Source organism: Poecilia mexicana, unplaced genomic scaffold (genome assembly GCF_051168715.1).
Source record: "Poecilia mexicana isolate PSO_F unplaced genomic scaffold, ASM5116871v1 scaffold_10, whole genome shotgun sequence".
Classification (NCBI taxonomy): Eukaryota; Metazoa; Chordata; class Actinopteri; order Cyprinodontiformes; family Poeciliidae; genus Poecilia; species Poecilia mexicana.
The window spans coordinates 18,569,714-18,592,718 of NW_028263379.1; the positions used below are offsets into that span (position 1 = coordinate 18,569,714).

Genomic DNA, 23,005 nt, shown 5'->3' on the forward strand with positions numbered 1-23,005 from the left:
CCTGCTTTTAAAATATGAAAGGGAAACCATTTCAAATTCAGATTAAGTGGCCCAAGCTGTCTTGAAGTTGCTGATTTCTGACTCTTTCTTCCATTCTGTTGCTGAAATCAAAGTAAAAAAAAAAACAAAAAAGTTGTCCTAAAGCAATAGGAGGGTTAATTATGAGAAGAGGGATAAAAGAGCACAGCATTGTCCCGCTTGTTGACTTTTTCACTCTCTATGTTATTAGTTTGAGAGGCATTGCAGTGACTAGAGCCTGTTAGTGTTCCACGCATCAGACAGCTACAGTCCAAATATAGATTGAAAAGCCGGTGGATCTTTAATTGACATCCTCAATCTGTCACAGGCAGAAGACGATGTGACTGTCAGGCTGAAGACTGAGACAGATTGGTTACTGTGTGTGTCTGTACTACAGCTCCCCCTTCATCTCCATATTCAGCCTCCATCCATCCCTTAATCCGACTTCAGTGACACTCATGCTGCCAGGCACACACAGGAACTCGCATGCTTTAGCTCTGTCACCATCTCGACTACTCTTACATCTTGCGGAGACACGTGCAGCCTTTTTTTGTTCTCCTCGCCAACAAACACGTGTGCAGGAACACGTATGTGCATGCTCACTGACTCAAGTAGGGATTAAACTGAACTGTTGAGCTGTTCGGAGGCATGAGATGGGCCTACTCAAAGCCACAGTGACTCTATTTTACTCAGATGTTGAGCTGCCACTACTCTAAACGTTGAACACATTGGTGTGTGAGCGCCTGTTAGAGATGACGGCCCCTTTTAGTCTCACGAGTCACCTTTAAATGTGTGTAATTGAAGAATAAAGCATCTTCTAGATGCACGTTAATCCATGTGATTGTGTATCTTTTATAGGCCACGACGAACTTACCTCTTTGCTTTACCAGAAAGTTTTCTGGAAACGATTCCCACAAAAGTTCCTAGAATAATCATCATTTGAATATGCTCGTTTACATTATGCTCTGAAAGTATGTTTGTTACTACAGACACATAACTTCAAACTCAGTGAGTAAGCATGTAAAAATATCACAATTTCAACATTGATAAACCAAAGCAGACACCTTGGGAGCAGCGTGGCGCCCGGGTTTAAAGTGCAACCCACGAATCCAGGCCTTGTTCCTCGACACGACCGTCACAGGTTCGATGACCTTTGCCCCATGTTCTTCCTCTTTCTCACAACCCGCCTTACTGTCTCACACCTGTCAAAGGCCACAAGAGCCTACAAATGAAACAAACCTTTAAAAATAAAAAGACAAAGTGATTCTAGCTTGGAAATTCAGAGGAAGATTTTCATGAGCGAGTCCAGCTTGCAGCTACTCAGATCTTATTCATAGAAGAACGCTTCTACACCTTGCAACCATCTGCAAAAGAAGATGGAAAACTATCATATTTCATATTAACATATGTGTTTCTGTCTGGAGATATTTTGGGCATAGACCTGGAAAAATAAGCATCACAGCAGATTCACAAGAAAAAAAATCAGCAGCTTTATGAGCTGTACATGCTACTTGAATGTAACAAAAAAGATAGAAAAAAGAGAAAATACAACAATGAAAACCAAAAACATAAAATGTCACTGATTATAATAATTTGCATGAAACAGTTTTATTGTTTCAAGTCATTTTACAGGTTCAATTGTACATTTTGTGGTTAAAAGTGCCTCCATACACTGCAAACTCCTGTCCTGAATTCATATCCTGTGCACATATAAATATACTGGAAAACATGTCATTGTTAAAGGTTAAAGGTTAAAGGTTAGAGGCCAGCATGCATTATGCTTTTGTTTTTCTCTACAAGGAAAACATAGATAAACAGATCATTATCTTCTATCAGAAACCATATCTATATCATTATCATATCTAGAAAAGATCACATTGTGCAATAATTCCCAACTTGGTGTCATTACTGGACCAGATTGTGGTTTACTGAACTGGCCTACAACAACTAAGTGCTACTGCAAGGTAATTCAGAAGAAGTAACTTTCTTCTTCTTCTTTCTACTCAAATGTGTTTCCAAAGAGTTCTTGGAAACTGACATCTAAGCGGCTACGCCAAGAAGATGACAGTGGAAAGATGCCTCCAGTGGGAGCTCAAAGTAAAACACTGGAGAGGTAAAAAAAAAATAAACAGAAGGGAGATGACGAGGAAATCAGGTTTCGGAAAATATGTGAGGAGACAAGATGGCAGCATTGCTATAGCATTGAATTGGCAGCTGAAAGGGCAAATAGATGAGGAATAAAGAGATGTGTTTCAGTCTAGGGAAATCTACAGAAGAGAGCTGAAAAGGATGGTTGATGATGGCACCCCAGACACAGAGAGAGGAAGTGACAGAAGCCAAAAAAAGAAGAACAACGATGGTCTTGTGCTTGTTTTGATACTGCTAAATGCAGGATATTTCCTAGAGTAACTCAAGTAAGGTGTAAAGAAATTATCAGTAAGACAAGTAAAGCAGGGGGGGAAAAGAGAGGCAAGATAAGTTCTTCATTTTAAGAAGCTTATAAGTGGCTGGAGGAAAAGTCCCAGAGTTCCCAGCACACACACTGTCACAAAAACCCACAGGAAAATCCTGTCGATGACCATGGCAACGTACTTCCAGTCATCCTCCACCTGAAGAGAGAACGGAAAGGGCATTATGCAACGTGTGGAAACTAGAATCTAAAGCAGATGCAGTCAAGAAAAAAGTTTATTCCCAATACATGGATTTCACAAAAAAACATGAGGTAAATAAAAAAAAAAAACTACCTCGAGGTTAATAAAAGGCTTACGGAGAAAGTGTTGGCAACAGAAAATATCAAATACAGAAAATATTTCTGGAATAACTTTACTTTTTAGGTTGTTTGTTAGTTGGAAAGCCTTTTAGAGCTGTCCAACTAGAGAATAGAGCATTTTTCCCGGAGCTATATCTGGTTTTTCAGGTGTGCAAAATAAGCTTGTGATTATCCAGTGACCGTAATGCTATTATGCATTTTGAGGAAGCAGTTTAGCTATTCTCCAAGCCTCGAAGAAAGATGCGTGTTGCTGAGGAAGGATGGAGGCGACGCAACAAAGATATCAGGACTATCCAGAAAGTGAGGACGACGGGCACAAAACCCCGCTTCTGGAACAAACAAGCAGCTTTAAACTCCAAATATAGCAGAGGGGAAATGCTTTCTACAATGTTTACCAAGAAAAGTATAATTTTACTAACCACGCAGAAGTAACACACACTTCTGTATGCAAACTGTGAGAACAAAAGTTTGTCTCTTAAATGTAGAGATTCTTGGTCCCAAAACAATATAAAACAGATGAAGGGCAGTAAATCAGTGCATGTGTGAATTCATATACTGTATGCTGCAATGATAACAGTCCAGTTTATTGGATAAGGATATGGCAAAAGGAGAAATTTTATTAATTTATTTGGTTTCCCCTTAAGAAACGCTATCATGAAAAAAGTATTTAATAGATTAGGTGATTTGTTTTTTTTCTTTTCAGTGCTAAAAGGTCAACATGTGTTTTTTCTATATTATAAAATCAGAATTTTGTTTAGAGATCACATTCTTCTTCATGTTAGAAAACTTGATCTTTGTTGCATAAAATGTAATAAATTTAGCAACATTTTTTCAGAGATCTGGCTTTTGGTGTTTTGAGTTAGGCAGTTCTGATCAATGAGCAAGCAAGTTCACCTAATGCCACTTCTTTCTATTTTCTGTCATAAAGTATTTATGCTCTTGAGTTGAGACATAAGTTACAGCCTTCAGCATCACACACATCACCCCAGTCACCACTGGATTAAAAAGCAGAAGAAACACCTGACCTCTTCTGTTTGTTTTCCACTTTTTACTCTCATTTCACAGGAAAACAGTAAATCCAGAACTGGAGAAACAATAGTTTACACAGAACTGTTAAAGCCACGAGAAAATGTCATAAATAATATTGTCTTATGTTATAGGATAATGAGTCACCGTAATATTTCTGAAGCAATTTGAGAGATCTGTAAAACTGCTTGTATTTAAGACAGAAATCCACAAAAAGTGAAATACTTGAGCATTAAAGAGCTTATCACTGGATTGGAAAGACATACTGTTTACTAAAACGTAAATGTATTTTCTTTTTTCTAATTATTAACATCAAACTAAAGTTTTGGTCATGTCGATACAACTACTTGTTTTGGTTTAATGCCAATTGAAATTTATACATGCAAATACTGGACTTGGTCTAGAGATATTTATTATGGATTTTGTATTATGTGAGTTATTTATTCATTACTGTTTTCTTACATAAAATCTGTGCAGCATCACTTTAAAGCATCAACTTTCAACCGTCGCCCAGAGGCCTATTCCCACTCCACATGACTTAACAGGCAGCTCCTGCATACTCATTTTACAGTATTATTAGGTCTTCTCTAGAGAGAAATTTTGAATCTAATTAGGATTAGAAACTTAATACTAACATAAATAATCAACAGGCATGCCGAACTAAACGCCTGCTTATGTACCTCCTTGGCTTTGTTGCGTGTCCTCATGTTCTCTGCGATGTACTTCACGCTCTCGATGGCCTGCTTGATCTCCGGCGACACCACAGAAAAGGCAACGACAGCATTGACAGGCGACGAGGCGTTCAGAGGCCTCGGCGCCTTCGGGGGCTCTGACTCCGGAGGCCCCTGAGCTGGGTTTGCCTGGGGAGGAGGTGGAGGGACCATCGGTGGAGGAACGGGAGTCGGCACCTCCTTGCCCCTGTAGGGACACCTCCTGGTCATGTCGCGGTTAAGGTCACGGTTGACATCGCCATATTCCACACAGTTCATGGAGCCGCCAGCCGAGGAAGTCCCGCCTCCCCCCAAGCCACTATCCAGCGGCGGGCACGCCACGCCTCCAGTTATGCCCCCAACGCTTACACTTCCGGAGCTGCTTCCTCCTCCTACGCTGGTCTTTCTCTTCTTAATGCCTCCGCCGGTGACGACTCCTCCTCCTCCTCCTCCTGTCGCTCCTGTAATTCTGGCGGGTGACGAGCAGCTCTGGTCAATCGGCCGTCTCATCAGCATCACTCTGGGCAGCACCCCGAGGAACACCATCCTCACCCACTCGGGCATCGTGTGAGTCATCGGAGTGCGGTAGTGGACGTTCAGCACAAAGACGGTGATGACGATACTCAGAGTTACAAAAATCATGGTGAAGAGAAGGTACTCTCCAATCAGCGGGATGACGAGCGACGTGGAGGGGATGGTTTCAGTGATGACCAGCAGGAACACAGTGAGGGAGAGCAGGACGGAGATGCACAGGGTGACCTTCTCCCCGCAGTCTGACGGCAGATAGAAAACCAGCACCGTGAGGAAGGAGATGAGGAGGCAAGGGATGATGAGGTTGATTGTGTAGAAAAGAGGCAGGCGGCGGATGTAGAAGGAGTAGGTGATGTCCGGGTAGATTTCCTCACAGCAGTTGTACTTAATGTCGTGTTTGTATCCAGGTGCATCAATAATCTCCCACTCCCCGCTTTCCCAGAAGTCTTTCAGGTTCACCTGGAAAATGTAAGTTTAAAAAGAAGCTCTTTATTAGAAATGTGGCAATATTTAACAATTCAAGGGTATTTTTGTGTTGCATATGTGTCAGAAATAAACAAATATTGATGCAATAGAAATTGCCATATCAAATCTGATGAATAACAACAAAATCTCTCTATGTCTCCACACAAAATCAAACTTAATCGGTTCCAATACACAAAACATTTTCTCTATTATTGATCTGCATCATTAACATCCTTGTAAGGCAGACACTTATTATTTTCTACCAATGTGAAAGCTGAACTGTACAACAATATTTTTCCATGTTGGTAAAATTTTATATAATGTAATAGATTATAAAATTGATATTTTAAGGAATGTTTTTGGTAGGATGTGACAAATATGTATATTGTGTATAATGTTAGCTGTTTCTGCAATAACATGGAAAGTTTAGCGTTAGAGCAACAGAAGTCGTATGTTATAATCTGGTATAGCTTTATTTTTCACTTACATTGGTGGGATTTGTCCATTTATACAATCACATGAGCCATCTTTTTAATGCTAGTAGAAAAATATTGACTAAAAAGTATGTATAAAAACACAAAACAAGATATATCCAAGATTTTTTTTTCTTTTTTAATTTCTGACCTTTGAGCCAATGAGCACCAAGTCGATCTTTGCTTTGTCGTAGGTCCAGGATCCAAACTTCATAGAGCAGTTCTGGTAGTCAAAGGGGAAGTAAGTGATGTCCATTGGGCAGGAGGATTTGAATATAGCTGGGGGGACCCAAGTGATGGTGCCGTCAAACTTCAGCAGAGCTTTGGTCTTGTCGTCTACAAGGAAGTCACCAACAGCACTGTGGGAGAACATTTCTAAGGTTACTGCATTTACTGTAAACGTCAGAGGATTTTGAGCCGACAACTGACAACGTAGCAAACACAAGAAAAAAATACCATCCAGTCTCACACAAACAAAAAATGTGGAATACTTGGCCTACGTTTTTTATCCTGCTGTTTTTATTGGTTTCTATTTAAGACTTATTTAACATTTTTTACAACAGAATTTCAAACAGACAAAAACGTAATCCTCCTATCATCTGTTTATCCAAACATACTTGTTGTATAAGACAATATCCGGTCTCCAGATTTTGTTGGATGGGACTCGTATGTACTCGATGCCGTCGAATTCAACAGGGGTCCATCTCAGTTTATAGTCGTTCCAAACCTGAAGGGTAGTAAAACAGAAACACTTGACATTAGGGCTGTGTAATTTTAACGATTCTACGATATGTAGTGATATTTTTTTTCGATTTTTCATCCGCGAATATCGATATGTTAAATCCTACTTTGAGTTTTATGTCAAATCCACATGAATTAAATGACAGCTATCACACAGGACATTTTTTACCCAGTTGCACATGTACATTAAAAATGACATATAATGAAACAACCTGTTACAATTAATTAAATAATGACATGAAATAGATAAATTACATTATATAATATAAGTGAATAAGGCAAAAAAGGTTTCTTTTCTGCATAACCAAATACAAAAAGCCACGCAATTAACAATTAAACAAAGCAAATGTATAACAAAAACAACATTTATTACACCAGCATTACACCATCAGTTCAATCAATTCAATCCAAGTCTATGGGACAGTCACAAAATGTCACCAAAGTCCCCATGAAATCTTTCAGGAAATCTTAAAAATGTACCAAATTGTATTGTGAGTAGAATATCACGTATCGCATTGTATCGTGAGACTAGTGTATCTCTACAGCAATACTTGATATGCTGATGAAACTCAAACAGCACAAAACATAGCGAATAAAAAACACAGCAGCACTTACATGTCTCAGCCACAGGTTAGTTTCCATAATTTGATTCACCTCATCCTATAGAAAGAATATAAATGCTGAACAAATAATTTATGACAGATCAAGGAGCCGACGGATGGATGATTCTGTGTTCTCACCACTTTAACAAGCTGTGATATGGACACTTCAAACTCCACCGTAACTGGATCAGACACATTCTCCACAGGTCGGATGAACTGGTTGTATCTTCGGAACAACCTTCGGAATAATCTGTCCTCTGCCTTGGATGAGAAGCAGCCTGGAAAAAAAAAAAAACAGAGGGTGACGACGTTGAAAAAATTAACAGAAGATTAGCGAAAATGGCAAAAAGAAAAAAAGACTGCCACTTTACATTGACTGAGTCAAAGTGGGGCTTTGTGGAGCCGTCTGTGATTATCAGTGCCAGTAAATTAAACTTGACACTAATACTGCAGAAAGGTCACCGCTCCAAACAGATTTATTTTCAGTGTCTGCAAACAGAAAGTTATTATAGGGAGTCGAAGATTTTCTCACATCAAGGTTACATTTCCCAAGTATATGAGACAGTATCAGGCAGAAGCTGATGAAACTTTGATACAAATATGGTGGTCAATGATGTGTAAATCCTTATAAAATCTATATATTTCTTTGTCTTTTGATATTATTTTTTTAAAGTTAAATAAAAACAACTACAACAGAAACACAGAGTTGTTATGTTTGGCAAAAATAAACCGTCGTTCTGTTAAAATTACAATTTTTTTATCCATCATGACCATTTGAGGCTGAGAACAACACCGGTGCACTTCACAAACTGTAGATGTCGTCATAAGGGAAACAATTTGATATGAGAAATACTGAAGAAACATCTCAATAAAAGCCAGAAGGTGGGGCTTGGGGACAAATGGCTCCTCCAGCGGGCGATGACCCTTATGGTTTTACTAAAATACTTTCAAAGTAGCTAAAGACCCAAAATGAAGTTTTGATGAGTCCATTTAAAAAAAACTTGATTTCAGTTAAATAGAAAACTTTTGGTCCAAGCTCAAAAGTTGTGCCAACAAACCTGATCAGGAGAAAATAGGCAAAGTTTCAGCAAACTATTGTGAGAAGCTTGCAGAGGGGCAGCAAAAATGTTTGAATAAATTGGTAGTTTGACAAGTAATTCCCCAAAAATTGACAAAATATATGCAAAACTATTTATTTCAAAGAAAATAATAGAAATTTACAAAAAAAAAAAAAAAAGAAAAGAAAAGGTCTCACTCACTATTCTCACATTTAGAAAATTTTAAAAATGGTAATCGGAACTGACCTAAAAATGAAAAGTTTAATCTGATTTAATGTCCGAGCGTGAAAATGCAATTATTTATTCGCCCCCATGTATGTAAATATATTTTTCAAATGTATGTAATGATATCATTGGAAAGTCAGAGCATAAGTTGAGCTCTATGAAGTCTTCAGCAGACTTTTCTTACTCAGTCAAATCAGATCGATTCCAGTTTATTCCTACAGCGTAATACCCATACAGAACATTTAAAAAACAAGTGATAAAACACTGAACTGGAAGGAGGTGGTGTAAAGAGGCCAGTGCAGGTGGGGAACGTTTCTTCTCTTAGCAGGCAAGGTGCTGAGCTTGCTGCTTAGCTTGCTGCTCTTGGTAAATAAAGGTTATTATCAGTCTGTGTGGAAAAACACAACATTCTGCAGGAGAGGTTCCTTGTTTATTCCCCAAAATGTCTCAACAAAATCACTGAAAAAAACCTTATCTTTACTTCATCTTTCCCTTGAAACCGTCAGTCAGTAAGATGTTATGATTTACTATGCTGCAGTAATGACAATAGACTGACACACACTCTAACCATTTGTGTCCAAGCTGCAGCTGTTTCAGTTTATTTTAGGAGAAATTGAGCAACTTGTACACTATAACAAATAGATCCTTTTACTTCACCTGCACAAGTAGCTACTGCAATTAATGCACATATTGACCATGTTAGGACTCATGTGGTAATTTATGGAATTCAGCTGATAATTTAATGATGACTTTATTTAAAATCTGACAAAAACTTAAACAAGTCTAAAAATGGAGCTCAATTATAGAAGTTCTTATGTTAAGCCTTGCCAAACAGTCTCTTCTAATGCGATATGTTTGCATTTAAAACCGTGACAGAAAAAGGTCTGTTCTCTCTCTTTTCTTGCACGATGGTGACAGAGCATTTCGCTGCTGAACTGTCCATCTCTATCAGTAGAGGATTTCAGTCAAAGCAGGAAAAACAGCCTCTGCAGAGGTGAAGACTGAGCCGAAGATCAGATTATGAAAAACTGTCACAAGTAATGCTTGTGGTGGCACACAGACCTGCGTCTGTCTGAGCAGAAAATGTTGGGACAGCATGCAGCCACGCCACCGGAGAAAAGTTATAAACTCTGGAGACGGATCCACCAGGGCGTCTCTCACCTCCAACTCTTACTTTAAAATAATCTGATCTAATTAACTTTTATAATATGTTCATAACCCCTTGATTATGTTCTCTAAACTCGACACTGAATACCATCTGTTTGACTTTTAGTGTCTTTGAACAAAATCACTTCTGCGTGTAAGACACAAACATATTGAAAATCTAAACATGAAATTTCCCATCATAGCTTTCAAGTCAAGTAGAGATGTGCATATCATTGAAGGCTTTCACATCAAAAAAAGGCTCTTTATTTGCTGCGTGAGTCAGTAAATAAAATGATAAGGAGGTCAAATTTGATTTGCAGAGATATAAACAGTCACTAAAGAGTTTTTTTTAAACAACTAAATAAAACATTAATTTATTATTGAGTCCATTTATGCTACACAAATCAAAAAGATTCATTTTAATATTCTCCTTTACTTATCATGCTTTTCTCTGCACAATCTTATATTGTGCATCATGTTTCATACTAATATAAGGAGGAAATGCTGAAAGTACTTCAGCTTACACTACTCTTTTTTTAAAGAAAGTATTAGCTATAATTAAAAATAAAAGTCTTTAATGTCAACTGAAGGAAGTAAAGGTGTAGCCAGATTTTGTTTAACATCAAAACAATTGGAGTTAAGATCTTTCATCATGAATAGCATAAAATATAACAAAAACAAAACAGTCTTTTTTTGTGTGGTTGGCTTCGGTCTCATTCCCAGCAGTGTTGGGTTTATTATTCTTCTCATATGGCTGATGTTTACCAAAGCGTTCTCAGATAAAACTGGGCTGCCTGAAGAAGTTCTCTTTAATCAAATCTGAACAATGTTAGAGGAACCTTTGTATTGAAATAGATGTGATATTCGCTGTTCATACAGTAAAGTCGTAAGCATTTCTAATGAGAGTATCGTGACGAGCATCTTCCAGACATCCTGAATCAGTTCAATTGTTCACGTTCTCAAAAAGTGACCGACTTGCCGGAGCAGGAAACGTCCGTTAAGAGATGAACTGTGTGAATCTGCACAGATCTGGTCTGATAACAACGAGCTCTGATGTTACAACAAGCCTCAGCTCACCTCAGGGGGGGTCAGTTTCATTATGATGTCTGAGCAAACCAAACAATAAGATCACATGACTGCAGGCAACATGCAGGCCACCAAAAAGGATGAAAGCAGAATCCATTGGTTCTGCATCAAGCAGCAGAATTTGCAGTAGCTGTTTGATATCACTAATTTAACAATCAAATTTAATCTGGTGTAAAATTTGATTTGAATTTTATTCAACAAAGGAGCTTGCTTGCGATAAGTAATGAGACAGGCATCTCTTAAAAGCTAATAAAACAACATAAAAGTTGCATCAGTTCTGAAAATAAGATCTTGTGTATTTATTTAAATGATTTTTTTTCCTTCTCAAAAATCTAAAATAATTTCTGACCTGGTTTTCGAATGCTTCCACGATGATTTGTCTTGGTGACAAACTCCAAGTCTTTGAAGTTAAAAGGGCTCCTTGCCATCACCCTAATTTTAACATGTTCAAAGCATTTTAAAAATAGGAATTCAATGCACAAGTTTGAAGTTATGGGGGATCTTCCCTTATCCACACCCAGTCAAGATTATAATTATCAAACAAGCGTCAGATGTAATTCTGGCAGAAATCATCACTTTTCTTGGCCGAGTTGGTAAAGCTTGTGTAATGGCTGGAGCCACATTTTTAACCATAAAATTTAAGTTGCGATAAGTTTATTTATTTTGCCATTTATTATCACCTTCTTATCACTGTACTTCTTTGTAGACCAACTACTTTCAGCAAACCTTGTGTAATAGACGTATTGGTCACAATTAAAAAAACTGAAAAATAAAAATGGTTGGTGCAATAAGGGAACTAAAACCACTAACATCTCATTACTGTGCTGCTGTAAAGTCTATAAGTTTCCTGAGGTCACTGGCTGAGGCGAGCTGCTCCTTAAAACTTTAATAAAATGACGTTTCTCTGGAGACACTTGTGTAATTTCAGCTCTTGGTACCTGCCTTAAAAACTGCCCGCCGCTTGCTGATTTGCTGCTGCGCCAGAACCTTGGTAAAGCCTGTAATTGGCTGAGGGAAATCCAGGGCAATTATAATCAGTCAATTAATTGGACCTTTTGTTCTTTGTTGCATAGAAAAAGTTTTAAAAAAAATCCTCCTTGGAACAGTAATTCCCCTAATTCCCTGTACTTGTTTTTATTTTTTTAAGGGACAATCTTAAGTATTCTAGGATTAAGAGTGTTAAATATAACCTTTTCTCTCCTTTACCCTTCAGATGATTGTGTGTAACTTTTCCTGCTTACGTTTCCCTGATATGTAAAGTAAGGCTTAAGTGTGTGCAGTAATTCAAAACCAAGCATTTGAAACCTGCTCATGCATGAATAAATACATGCATAGTCTGAGAGTCCTCTGAGTAATCAAAGAATAAGCTAAAATAATGAGAAAATAAGGTCTTATGTTTACTCTACTACTCTAAGCATTCAGCATGTGAAGAAAAGTGAATTTTCAAAAATGCAGACAGAGCATCTGCATAGTGATGCAAGAGCTCATTCAGTGAACCACAGTACCAGATAAATAAAGAAATGTGTTCTAACGTTGTTTACTTGAAGCTACATATATTCATATGACACTGAAAAGCAAGGCAGAAAATACTGTAATGGTGTATCAATAAGCAGTGTTTTTCATTTAGACTATGCGATTACATTTGATCAATTTATTAATGTCTTGAATTAACAAATTTTTATGTAAGAAAATACTTAGTTGGCCTGTCTGACGATTTGAATTGTTTTATAACATCAACTGAGTCTTCTAAAATGGCAAGACATTGAAATTTAATATGTCTGTCATAATAATTTTAATATATACATTTTTATATTATTCTTTGGCAACTCAGTTGTCATCGTGAAGAGATTGAGTTGTTTTTTCATAGTTTAAACTGAAACTGATGTTAGTTAACTCACTGTAGCATGTAGGCTTTGTAGATGATATTACAATTAAACACAAAAGAAGATAGAAACCACATTCCATGCTGACGCTTTATGATTTTCACAATATTCTGTCGGTGATTAGTGTGCTGTTATTAACTTTAAAACATACATTTTGCAGGAGACAGATTGTCAAACATTCCCTTATCATAATCATCTTTATCGTCACTCTTAACAGCTCAGATTTCAACACATTATCATTTTGATCAGAACTGTTTTTGTCTCTGATGACGAAAATCACATGAAATTAGCCTGAGAGTCACATTTCAAATTACAAAACAAGTTTTTTCTTGTTTTTCTTCCCCGTCTTTATGATGTCAAATTGAAAGTTCTTGGTTCTGGAGCGGCTGGAGCCAAGCCAAACAATCAAGCATTTCTCTTTAAGGAAAAGCAACACTGATTGAGACTTAGCAAGACAAACAGTGAGTGCTTTAGTTTCTCTCGTGGCTTCAGGAGGAGCGAGCTGCAGAAGGACCCGCGGCCTGTGGGAGACTCTTTGGTCAGACATGCGCTTAACAGGATGAGCCTGGGAGCCTGTGGTGGACAGTCTGAAGGAACTAATTACCCTCCAAAAATACACCACTGACAGAGAGCGAGAGTATATGGAGAGGGGATACAAAGACAGAGGGAGGCAGTTGCACGAGGAGATAGGAGGAGAAAATTGACAGCAGAAACGTGCAGAGAACAGCCAGATAGCATGGGTCTCCTCTCCAGGGGACTCGATGGCCTGACTTTGACACGCTCAGTGACGCAAAAGAGGATCCACGGTGATTACTGCATTAGCCATGACCATCCAAATGAGCACGAGCTGCAGTACGAGACTCTTCATATAGGAGAGCCTGATCAATATACGGCCTAGTAAATTGTATGATTGTGAGCACAGCTCCCTTTTAATGCCATTATTCCTGCAATTCAACAGTTCAACCTGTGTTCTGATTTTAAAAGGAAAAAATATATATATATTTGTAAATTCTAAAACATCTTTGTTGACATCTTTGCAGATATTTTTCTCAACCTATCTGTTGTTTTTATCATAAAGGACTAGTTAGTAACTCTGCGAACTGATCCAGCCAATTCAAGCTCTGAAAAAAATTTTCAGATTATAGCTGCAATTAGTTTAAAATGTGTTTTCCTAGCACTGATTCTCAAGTTCGTGAATGTTTTGTTTTTCTGAAAGGACAAGAAGAAGAAATCAACACTGTCATTTATAAACACTGACAGCTCATCTGTTTTGCAGATAAAAAGGAGGGTAGACATATTGTAAAATTCAACTGTGCATGTTTAACCTTAAAACTTTGAGACGTTATGAAGCGGGTTAGTCAAATTAAGAAGATTTTTTACAGTAACGTATCAGAAGCCTGTTTAAAACGCGTAAACCCTGCAGAGCCATGGAAACACCAGCGGGGAATCCGTACATGTCATATCTGTCTTCGAGAGACGATGGATCAGGCTTATCTATCACGTCTGTCAGTCACACTGACTGAATCAGGACTCAGGGAAGATGTTGAGTCTCAAAGTCACAGCAAATACAAAAGTTTGCTCCTGTTTTTAGATCTTCAGGGATGCAGATGTCTTTGTTGTATAATCCTTTCAATGTCTCTGAAGCTCTTTCTTTTTCCTATTTTTTTCCACTTTGCTGCACACATGTTGAGTCTCCTCCTGAAAGCGCAGATCACCATACACCCACGATCTTTAATTTGCTTTGAGTTTTGAAATTAGTGTCCATAAATTCTTAAGAGTGGCAGCACTACAATAAATGACACTCCTTCAAAATCCAGTGCATCTGCCTCCAAATCTCTTATTACATAGACGGCCATCTGTGCGTTTTGCAAAGAAGAAAAGGCAAAATATGCAGTCAGTCTATGTGCAAAGCCAGTGGATCTTTAGCTCAGAATATTGTACTGTTTTATTCATTTTAGTCTTTCACTGTTTTTTATGATGATTATTATGTTTCATCACAAAGACAAAAAGATCACAGGGTTCATATGCAGACTCAGGATTTTGTGATCCGGTTTCATTTGATTGCATCAAATTTAGTTTTTTTTTTTTTTAACTTCTTCAAGTGCTTGGAAACCTTAGATCTTTTGAGTCAAAGAAGAAGAAAAAAGATCATCCATAGATCTGTTGTTCTTCAACTGCATGTTACTCATTACCATTTCTGCTCCCTTTTAACATTTCCATCATTTTCCATCATTTGCTGCATTTATCAATCTGCCATCCACTTCTAAGAGTGAGACGTTTGATTTCTGGAGAGCAGAATGTAATTATGATCTTATCACAAGAGGACAAGCTTTGTTAGACAGAGATTAAAAAAACGAAAATTACCACATTATCTTAGAAAATGTGTAATAATATCAGGCTAATGAGATAATTGGCTTGTGATCTTGAGATATGAGTATTTAAACATCACCATTCTCTGAACTCAACAGGAGTTCTCACAACCATCACTAGAACAACATATTTAAAAAGAAAAACACACATAGAGGTTGCAAACTTCACACGGATCAATGCCAACCAGATATTTTTAGGAATACTGAGAAAACTGAAGACAGTTTAGACAAAACTCCTTTTAAAAAAATGTGATTTATATCTTTATGAATTGAAGATTAAAGAGTACATATAATTTGCCAGGTTAGTCAAGTCAGAAGGAGACCGAAGATGCAAAAGGTTGAGAGTTTCAAAAATATTTTTGTTTTTCAACCAAAGGCTGACGTTTAAACAATGTTTTTTCTGGAGGAATAAATTCACTGACAGCAGGATTTATATGCAAAGAAAGCAACTGTTTTTAACAGGCTATTTAAGGAACAGAAGCTGAAAAGTTTGGCCGCCATCTAAGGCATCTCATTTAGAAAAAAACTACAAAAAAACTCTTTCTTTTTTACTTTCTTTACTGCCATCCTGAAATGTACCCCACGCAATTCCCAGCATAAAAGAGCAGGGTGTCCCAGAGGAGTTTGACAGTCTTGAAGAAGATGTGAGTTTGGGTCTTTAGATCTGAGGGCACCATGATGTTTAAGCCCGTCCATAGGAAGGTGGAAAAAATTGTTTGCCCGTGGTGGCTACACACCATGTGTGCACCAGCGTTTGGCTGCAATAATCACATGACAATCGCGTTAAGAGGATCCTCAAGCTGCCTCACAGCCACACACTAGCATACACACACACACACACACACACACACATGCACTGGTTGCCTGTCAGGCTTTAATGCAACTATATTGCTTCTGGGAGAGAAACCAGAGAGCTTTTCTGTAGTGCACAGCAAAGCTCAGATGAGCATTTAAGTCTTTGGAGCCAATATAGTAGGTGATAGCAGGACGAGGGCAGACAACCCTACACAAGAAAGCTTTGATAAGCGTTACAGAGACTCGATCAAAATCATTTCTACAATACTGAAAGAAAAATATCGGTCTGATTCTTGAACTGCAACCAAGGCAGCAGATTCAAAGCATTCACTTCTAATGAGTTGTGTGTTTTGTTTTGTTTTTTTTAATTATCAGCAACCTGCAGCTCCTGCTCTCTGGGGCCCAGCTAGTTCGGCGGAGACAGATCCTCTTTGCACAGTTAACATGCAGCCACAGCCTATTAAAATGCACAGTGAAGTGAGATAAGGGGTCAAGCATAAACTACAATGCGGATTAGATGAGGAAAAATGCAGGCGTGGCTGAACATCTCCCTCAGCTATTTTGTGCTGGAGATGATGCAGGCGAGAAGCTGCAGGGAAATGCATTATGCAGTCTATCTCTAATCACTGCCTTTCAGACCTGAAGGAACCCATCCTGTCCTAGAATATGCTGATGCACGCCGCCAATCTGTCCCACAGGCTGAAACTTTGTTTTGAATGTCACATTTCCAACAAACACCTCCGTATTTAACGAGTCTCTTAGTCCCTTCCTCTGAGCCACTTCAGTCAGATTCTATTTTTAAATGAAATACCCCAATCCCATGAACCGCGGCTCAGCATCTCCTCTGTTTTGGGGACAAACCACCAGATCCTGGATAGAACGAGACAATACCTTTTGAAGCCCACAAAGCACATCCCCACTGGGAGTGAATGTGTATACAGTATGTATATCAGTGTATATTTTGAAGTAATTCCTCTGAATGAACGGTTGCTATTGAAAATGACACAATAGAGATTGACGAATAAAAGGACAAAGCAACAACACAATACACTATTTGTTTCTCCTTTTTTTCCACTAAAGTGCTAAATTAAAAACTTCCACTGAGGAAAAACTGTGTTTAATCTCTGCTGAGCAAAATCTGTCCTCCTCCGAGAGCACTGACACTGTCGCACTTTCAAGGCATCGCTTTTCTTCTGAGATTCCCTGAGTTCAAGGACAAACCCGCAGCAAGTCTGTAACGCTAAGGAGAATGACAGAAGAGTATGAAAGAGGAAGTCGGGAGAGTTTATCCCACAGATTGTGTAAAGGAAACCAATCCTACCTTCAACTACGTTTCTGTGTCAGGTTACAGGATGTGAGAAGATACTGACTTTCACACAGCAGACATGGCATGAGCACATAGAAGCACTTAAAGCTGCTCCCAATGGGAGATCTGCAGGCACCACATCTGGAACAGACTTGCAGCTGCACGCAGGGCTTTGAAACTGAAAAAATTACACTGACGCTCAGTACATAATGTGTGAAACTGAAAGAAATAACACATCCGTCCCGTTCTGAAAATCCAAAAACAGCCCGTATGATCTGTGGAGTTGTACATCGCAAACAGGATAACATAAAGTAAAAACATGATATGTACAAAGTAAGAACTCAGCCTGCAGCTTAAAATTTCTCTAATCTGTGCATCAAGAAACACCAGCTAATTTATTGATGGTTTATTCTCACATCTTACATAAAATTACTCTTGACATTTTCATGTAAGCTTTTCATTTAGCTTGCTAATGCAATGTCCCTTTTTTCTGCCAAGGTAAATGGTTAAAAAGCCCCCAAAAACGTAATCAGAAAATGTAGTACCATAATCTCAGACTCAAATGTTTGAAAAATCAATCCACTATTTTATTACCTTTATTCAATTTAAATCACAAATTAAGAAATTCTTATTTTCATTTACTAAATCGCAACATTTTGCACCAGCTGTTCTCACTCCTAACAATTCTTGTGAAATCAATGTAAAAAGAAGAATTTTTCATTTTATTTTGAGTTACCTTTTCAAAATTATGAAAGCATCTAGCAATTCCTATTAAGTTATCGTTTTTAGTTTTCTGGCAGAATAAAACTACATTTCTATTTAATGCCCAGCTGTGTTCATAATGAGAAAGTTCCCAGGACAAACAGAACCGCATCATTACAGACGTACTCAACATTCGGTGCTTTTATGTATGGTTTCCTTTGTCAGTCTTGTTCTTGTTTTACTGAAGAAAAAGTTCAAGTTGAGCCAAACCCAACACATTTATGTTTGTGATTGTAGCATGTTTTGTTTCTCCTTTTGGGGAGACTCTCATAAAACATGTTGGCATGTAGCATCTAATGGGACAAGACATTATTTATTGCAGTTCTCACGTCTGGATATTATTTTTTATCTCCCTTGACAACTCACTGAATGTCTAAGAAAATGTGATCAAGTATAGGTGAGAAATTGTTTTGCTCTGTGAAAACATATTTGCTGTTTTGCAGATTTCTTCAGGTTTTATCTATTCGGTCATACCTACATTTTTTTCTAATCAGGCATATTAGAAAAAAAAAACAGCCATATGAAAACCAACATGAAAAAATGTAAAAATGTAAAAATATGTGATACAGCTGTCAAAGGATGAAAGCAGGAAAGAAGAGAAACTAATTAAGACAAAGGGAGGTGAACTAAAGCTCAAAAGGAACTACACACCAAGAGCAAAATATTAACACACATCTAGGAGAAATAATCACAAATGTACAAAGAACAAAACACAAGAAGAGACTAAAGGAATTAACTAAAATGGCCATCTTCCCAACACTGAAAAAACAACTGACTAAGGAAATACTTATCAAACATAAATGAAAAACAAGAAAATTATCAAAACACAAAAGAAAACTAAACTCAGGTAAGAATCATGACACCATTAGCAAAAACTGCAAATGAGTGTTTTTTACCTCTTTGGAGAACTTGACTGAGTGGCCCTTTCAGAAATATTTCAGTCATTTTAACCCAGCATCGCTGTAGAGTATTGAAAATAAACAGCCTGTTTGAAGTCATTCATAAATTCATAAAGTATGAGTTTCAAGCCAGCGAGAATGTTTTCTCAGCTAAAATCTAAAATGTGGCCTTCATGAAAGAGTGACAAGAATAAAATTTGTTGGTAACACTTTATTTGAAGGGGGGTGAATAAGACTGTAATGACACTTTCATAAACATGACATAACACCTGTCATGAACATGAATAAGCCTTCATGAATATTTATGACAGTGTCATGACAGTCTTATTCAACCCCCTTCAAATAAAGTGTTACCAATTTGTTTGAAAAAAAGCACATGATGCTGTTTTTTTTGGGGGGGAGGGAGGTTTCCAGCAGCGACAAGAAAGCTTCTAAGAGTTGAGGGAAAGATTGATGGCAGTCTAGGAATAAAAAGCATTGAAGGTTTAAGAAGACTTGAGACTGAGATGGAAACTCACCTTCCAGCAGACCAAAGACCCCAAACAAAAAACCAGAGCAACAATAGAACAGTTATAGTCACAACATAATGATATATCAAAATGGCCCAGTCAAAGTTCGGTCCTACCAAATGGGAAAACTTGAAAAATTATGTCTATAGATGTGATCTGTCTGATCTTTTTATTTACCAAAGGAAAAGCTGGTTGAAGCGTGTCTTGCAGCTGTAAATGTTGCAAAAGGTGATTTTAAAAAGTATCAACTAAAAGGACCTGAATGTTCATCCTCACTGTATTTAATGTGCAACACGTTGTGTTCATTTATCAAATGAAACACAATGAGGTTAGTGTTTAAAATGTGGAAAAAGTGTTCAGAGGACATGGCTACTTTTGTAAGGCATGTCCCTATAAAACTGCTATAAAAGACTGCAGCAGGACAGATATTAAGATATAAAACAGTCATCATTATGGGCATGGATGTTTGTTTTATACAAAAGCAATTTAAGTAGTTTAAGTAACAATAGATTCATCACCTTGACGTTCGTCTCTTTTGGTAGACTACTCCCAGTTCCAGTTTCATTTCAGACCTTACGTATGAGCTATCAAGAGCTCTAAGAGCAGCACTACATAAACAAACCTGGAGCTGCCAGGTTTCATGATTTTATTCAGAAATACAAAATACTACCTGCATGCTTTCTAAATGGGACAGAACATCTTACATTAAAATGAGAACCTGTCCTCATTGTGTTGCTTCTGCGCCCCTGAACTCCCAGAGGAATTTCAGGATGTCCTAACTCGCTTTTGGAGCTATTTGTCACCGTCAGAATCCCTTCTTGTGAGAAAAGCAGCACGACGTGGCTCATGAGCTGAAGTTAACTTTTGCCAAAAAGAAAACCTTACAACTTATTTCTCCATGTATGCCTATTCAGAGTAAAAAACAAAACCATTCATTTTTACGTAAGAGAGCAGAAGAGTTAACTTCTTACGTTATTGTTTTTTTTTTACAAAGATAAAAAAAACTGGTGACCTGTGAGATAATCAGGAATACTTGGTTGCGTCTCGATCACATAAGGGGCACAGTCTCTTCTTACCTTGCGCTGCGAGGAGCACCAACAGCAGGAAGACTGGTAGTTTACCGAAGAAATTCATCGAAACATCTGAGCCTGGCGACACCTTAATTGGATCAAACGTGGTCTCGGACAGCGGGTCCCAGTCTCTGTTTGCCTGCAGAGGTCTGTGAAGCCTGAAGATTCCGCTTTTGCGTTCCTTTACGCGTGGAGGATGGATGCGCTGCGCAGACATGGACAACCAGCTTCTCCTCGTCCCGCCTCCCCTCCACCGTCCCCGGCTCCTGCTCACCGCACACCCTCCCTCCCTCTCACCCCGTGGGTAAACTTGGCGACCTGACTCAACAGCGAGTCAGAGACGGTGAAATAATGAAATTATTTTTCATACACACAGCATCAAGGCTCGTCTGGGAGGGCTGTCCTCGCAAAGGCAATGATTATATTGCATTTGTGTGTTCAACACACAACAGATGTACTTTTTGCATACGCATTTCAAAAAGGGAAAGAAAATATTTAAATAAAAACGACTGAAAGAATTACAGTGGCTACACACCTGCATCCTGTGTTTTCACGACTGAGCTGCATTTGGCCCATTTAGTCACTTAATTGATTTTGTAGGCACAACAATGCTGAGGCGGCATAAAGCATTAGCTGCCCATTTCGTATAATGGAAAGCTATTGATGTACATCATGTAATAGCAGTGAAAATATTGAGGCAAGTCCAGATTAAATGCTGGCTCATCTTTGAAGGGAAGCTGACGGTGCAATGGACAGAAGTAAACATCAGTTAACACAAAACCTTAATTACATGTACAATGTGCTTTTATATTTTGGCAGAAAAATAAGCATCATCCTATAGTTTTTCAAAGGCACTCTTACCCATTGAACTTTTTCACATTTTTTGACACAACTTGTGTGCTTCTTTTTTTTTTTTTTAAGTGTAGACTAACCCAAATAATGGAAGGAAAATTATGGTGTTTTTGCAAAATAAACATCTGCAAAGTGTGGCTTGCATTTTGATTTATTCTCTTTACCCCTAAATAAAAGTAGAAAGGATATGACACAGGTGCAAACCAACCAAAATATGGCTGTCCACCTCAACTAACAGCCTACGTATGTTTTCAAATTCAATCCAATTCAAAACTATTTTATTAATCGTAATCCATCAGTTTGATTTTATGAACAATCCTTGTTTCTGCAGTAGTAGCCTTATTTCTTCAGCAGCTGTAACTGTAGTGAAAGGTGGTCCAGGTGTGAAGAACACAAAACTATGATGCAATTAACAAATTTTTAGAAGGAAATTGTCCTGAAAAAATGTGCACAACTTTGCCTTTGTCTATAACATAAGATGACATTCATGGTCTCATTACATTGCAAAGCACTGTCAGTGAAACCCTCAGTTAATTTACTGCACTTGATTTTTCTTTCTGTTTTCACGACACAACTTATACATTTGTGGGCATGAGCACGTCCACTGGCTGTATGGAGGAGTGTGAATCGATTCAGTCAATGAACAACTCTGACAAAAAGCGTTTACATTTTCCACCACAGTTTGAGAGAGAGCTTGTGCGTTTGTAGCCGTGTGTGTGTGTGTGTGTGTGTGTGTGTGTGTGTGTGTGTGTGTGCGTGTGTGTGTGTGTGTGTGTGTGTGTGTGTGTGTGTGTGTGTGTCTGCAGCAGCCATTGTCTTTGGAAGCTGTACATGTTTACAGTCAAGAAGCAAAGAAGAAATTGAGCCAGTCACCGCACAAAAGATTTTGTGTGAAAAACAAAAATACCAGGAAAACGCAAGGCACACAACAAGAGGGGTGCACAGAGGGTGTGATCAGTAAAAGTAAAGCGAGAAAGACATCTAGCAAGGATCAGGCCACCTGACTATGGAGTGTAAAAAAGGTCAGTGATGTAAGAAATAGCAGGAGACAAGAAGGTGAGATTCTGTGAGTCTTAACAACAATTAGTACAACTGGAAGTGAAGTGAGTTTTTTCCTCTACTGACCCACTTAAGTTGCTTCATTGCTATTTTTGAAGCTAAGTTTTTATGGTTTTATCTGGTTTATTTGTGTTGCTATTGTTTGTTCTTTTTGACAAGTCTTGTATGTCTCCTTTCCTGGTCCCTATAGGAAAAGTCAGTGCTCTGATGTTGACACATGTCATGTTGAAAATATACAAAGATTTCCCATGGCATTTGGTGTATAAAAGACAAAAAGGCGTTACTCTTAACTTGTCTTTTATTGACGTTAGGTCCTGAAATCCCTTGTCCTTGCATGTTTTTAAAGATTTAACTTTAAAGCTGTGGGTTTTCAGGAATACATGAAGCTAAATAGGTGGAAACATTTTTGATTAAAAAAGAAACTTAGGATTTTCTGATCTGACAACTGCAAGGGAAACATTTTTGGCATTTGCTTTTAATCCTTCTCTCAGTCAAGAAGCGTTATTTCAGTTACATAGTGTAAACAATCAAATGTAACCAAAGAATCTGGGATGTGTTTCTCATATAAGAGCATTTTCCTTATCTTCAAAGTTAATCTAGTGGACCCTGACCATTTTCTTTTTCAAGTGAAAAAGCAAATTACAGAAGAC

The 23,005-nt window shown here is 38.0% G+C and overlaps 1 protein-coding gene across 1 annotated transcript; it reads right to left on the bottom strand.

Annotated features, from left to right (window-relative positions):
* Nucleotides 1-1,610: 1,610 nt before the first annotated feature.
* On the bottom strand, nt 1,611-20,661 carry LOC106920850 (neuronal acetylcholine receptor subunit alpha-3-like). The gene is made up of 7 exons (XM_088009723.1): nt 20,451-20,661; nt 7,475-7,665; nt 7,350-7,394; nt 6,611-6,720; nt 6,145-6,352; nt 4,495-5,514; nt 1,611-2,627 (listed from the first exon to the last, which is right to left on the bottom strand). The coding sequence occupies exons 1-7, from the start codon at nt 20,659-20,661 to the stop codon at nt 2,502-2,504; spliced, it is 1,911 nt and encodes a 636-aa protein (XP_087865849.1). The 3' UTR covers nt 1,611-2,501.
* Nucleotides 20,662-23,005: the final 2,344 nt, after the last annotated feature.

Coding starts and splice junctions, on each gene's coding strand:
- LOC106920850 (XM_088009723.1), bottom strand. CDS start 20,661: ATGTCTGCGCAGCGCATCCATCCTCCACGCGTAAAGGAACGCAAAAGC. Junction 7,666..20,450: donor GGTGCTCCTCGCAGCGCAAG/GTAAGAAGAGAC, acceptor ATTTTCGCTAAT/CTTCTGTTAATTTTTTCAAC. Junction 2,628..4,494: donor CACGCAACAAAGCCAAGGAG/GTACATAAGCAG, acceptor TTCTCTCTTCAG/GTGGAGGATGACTGGAAGTA.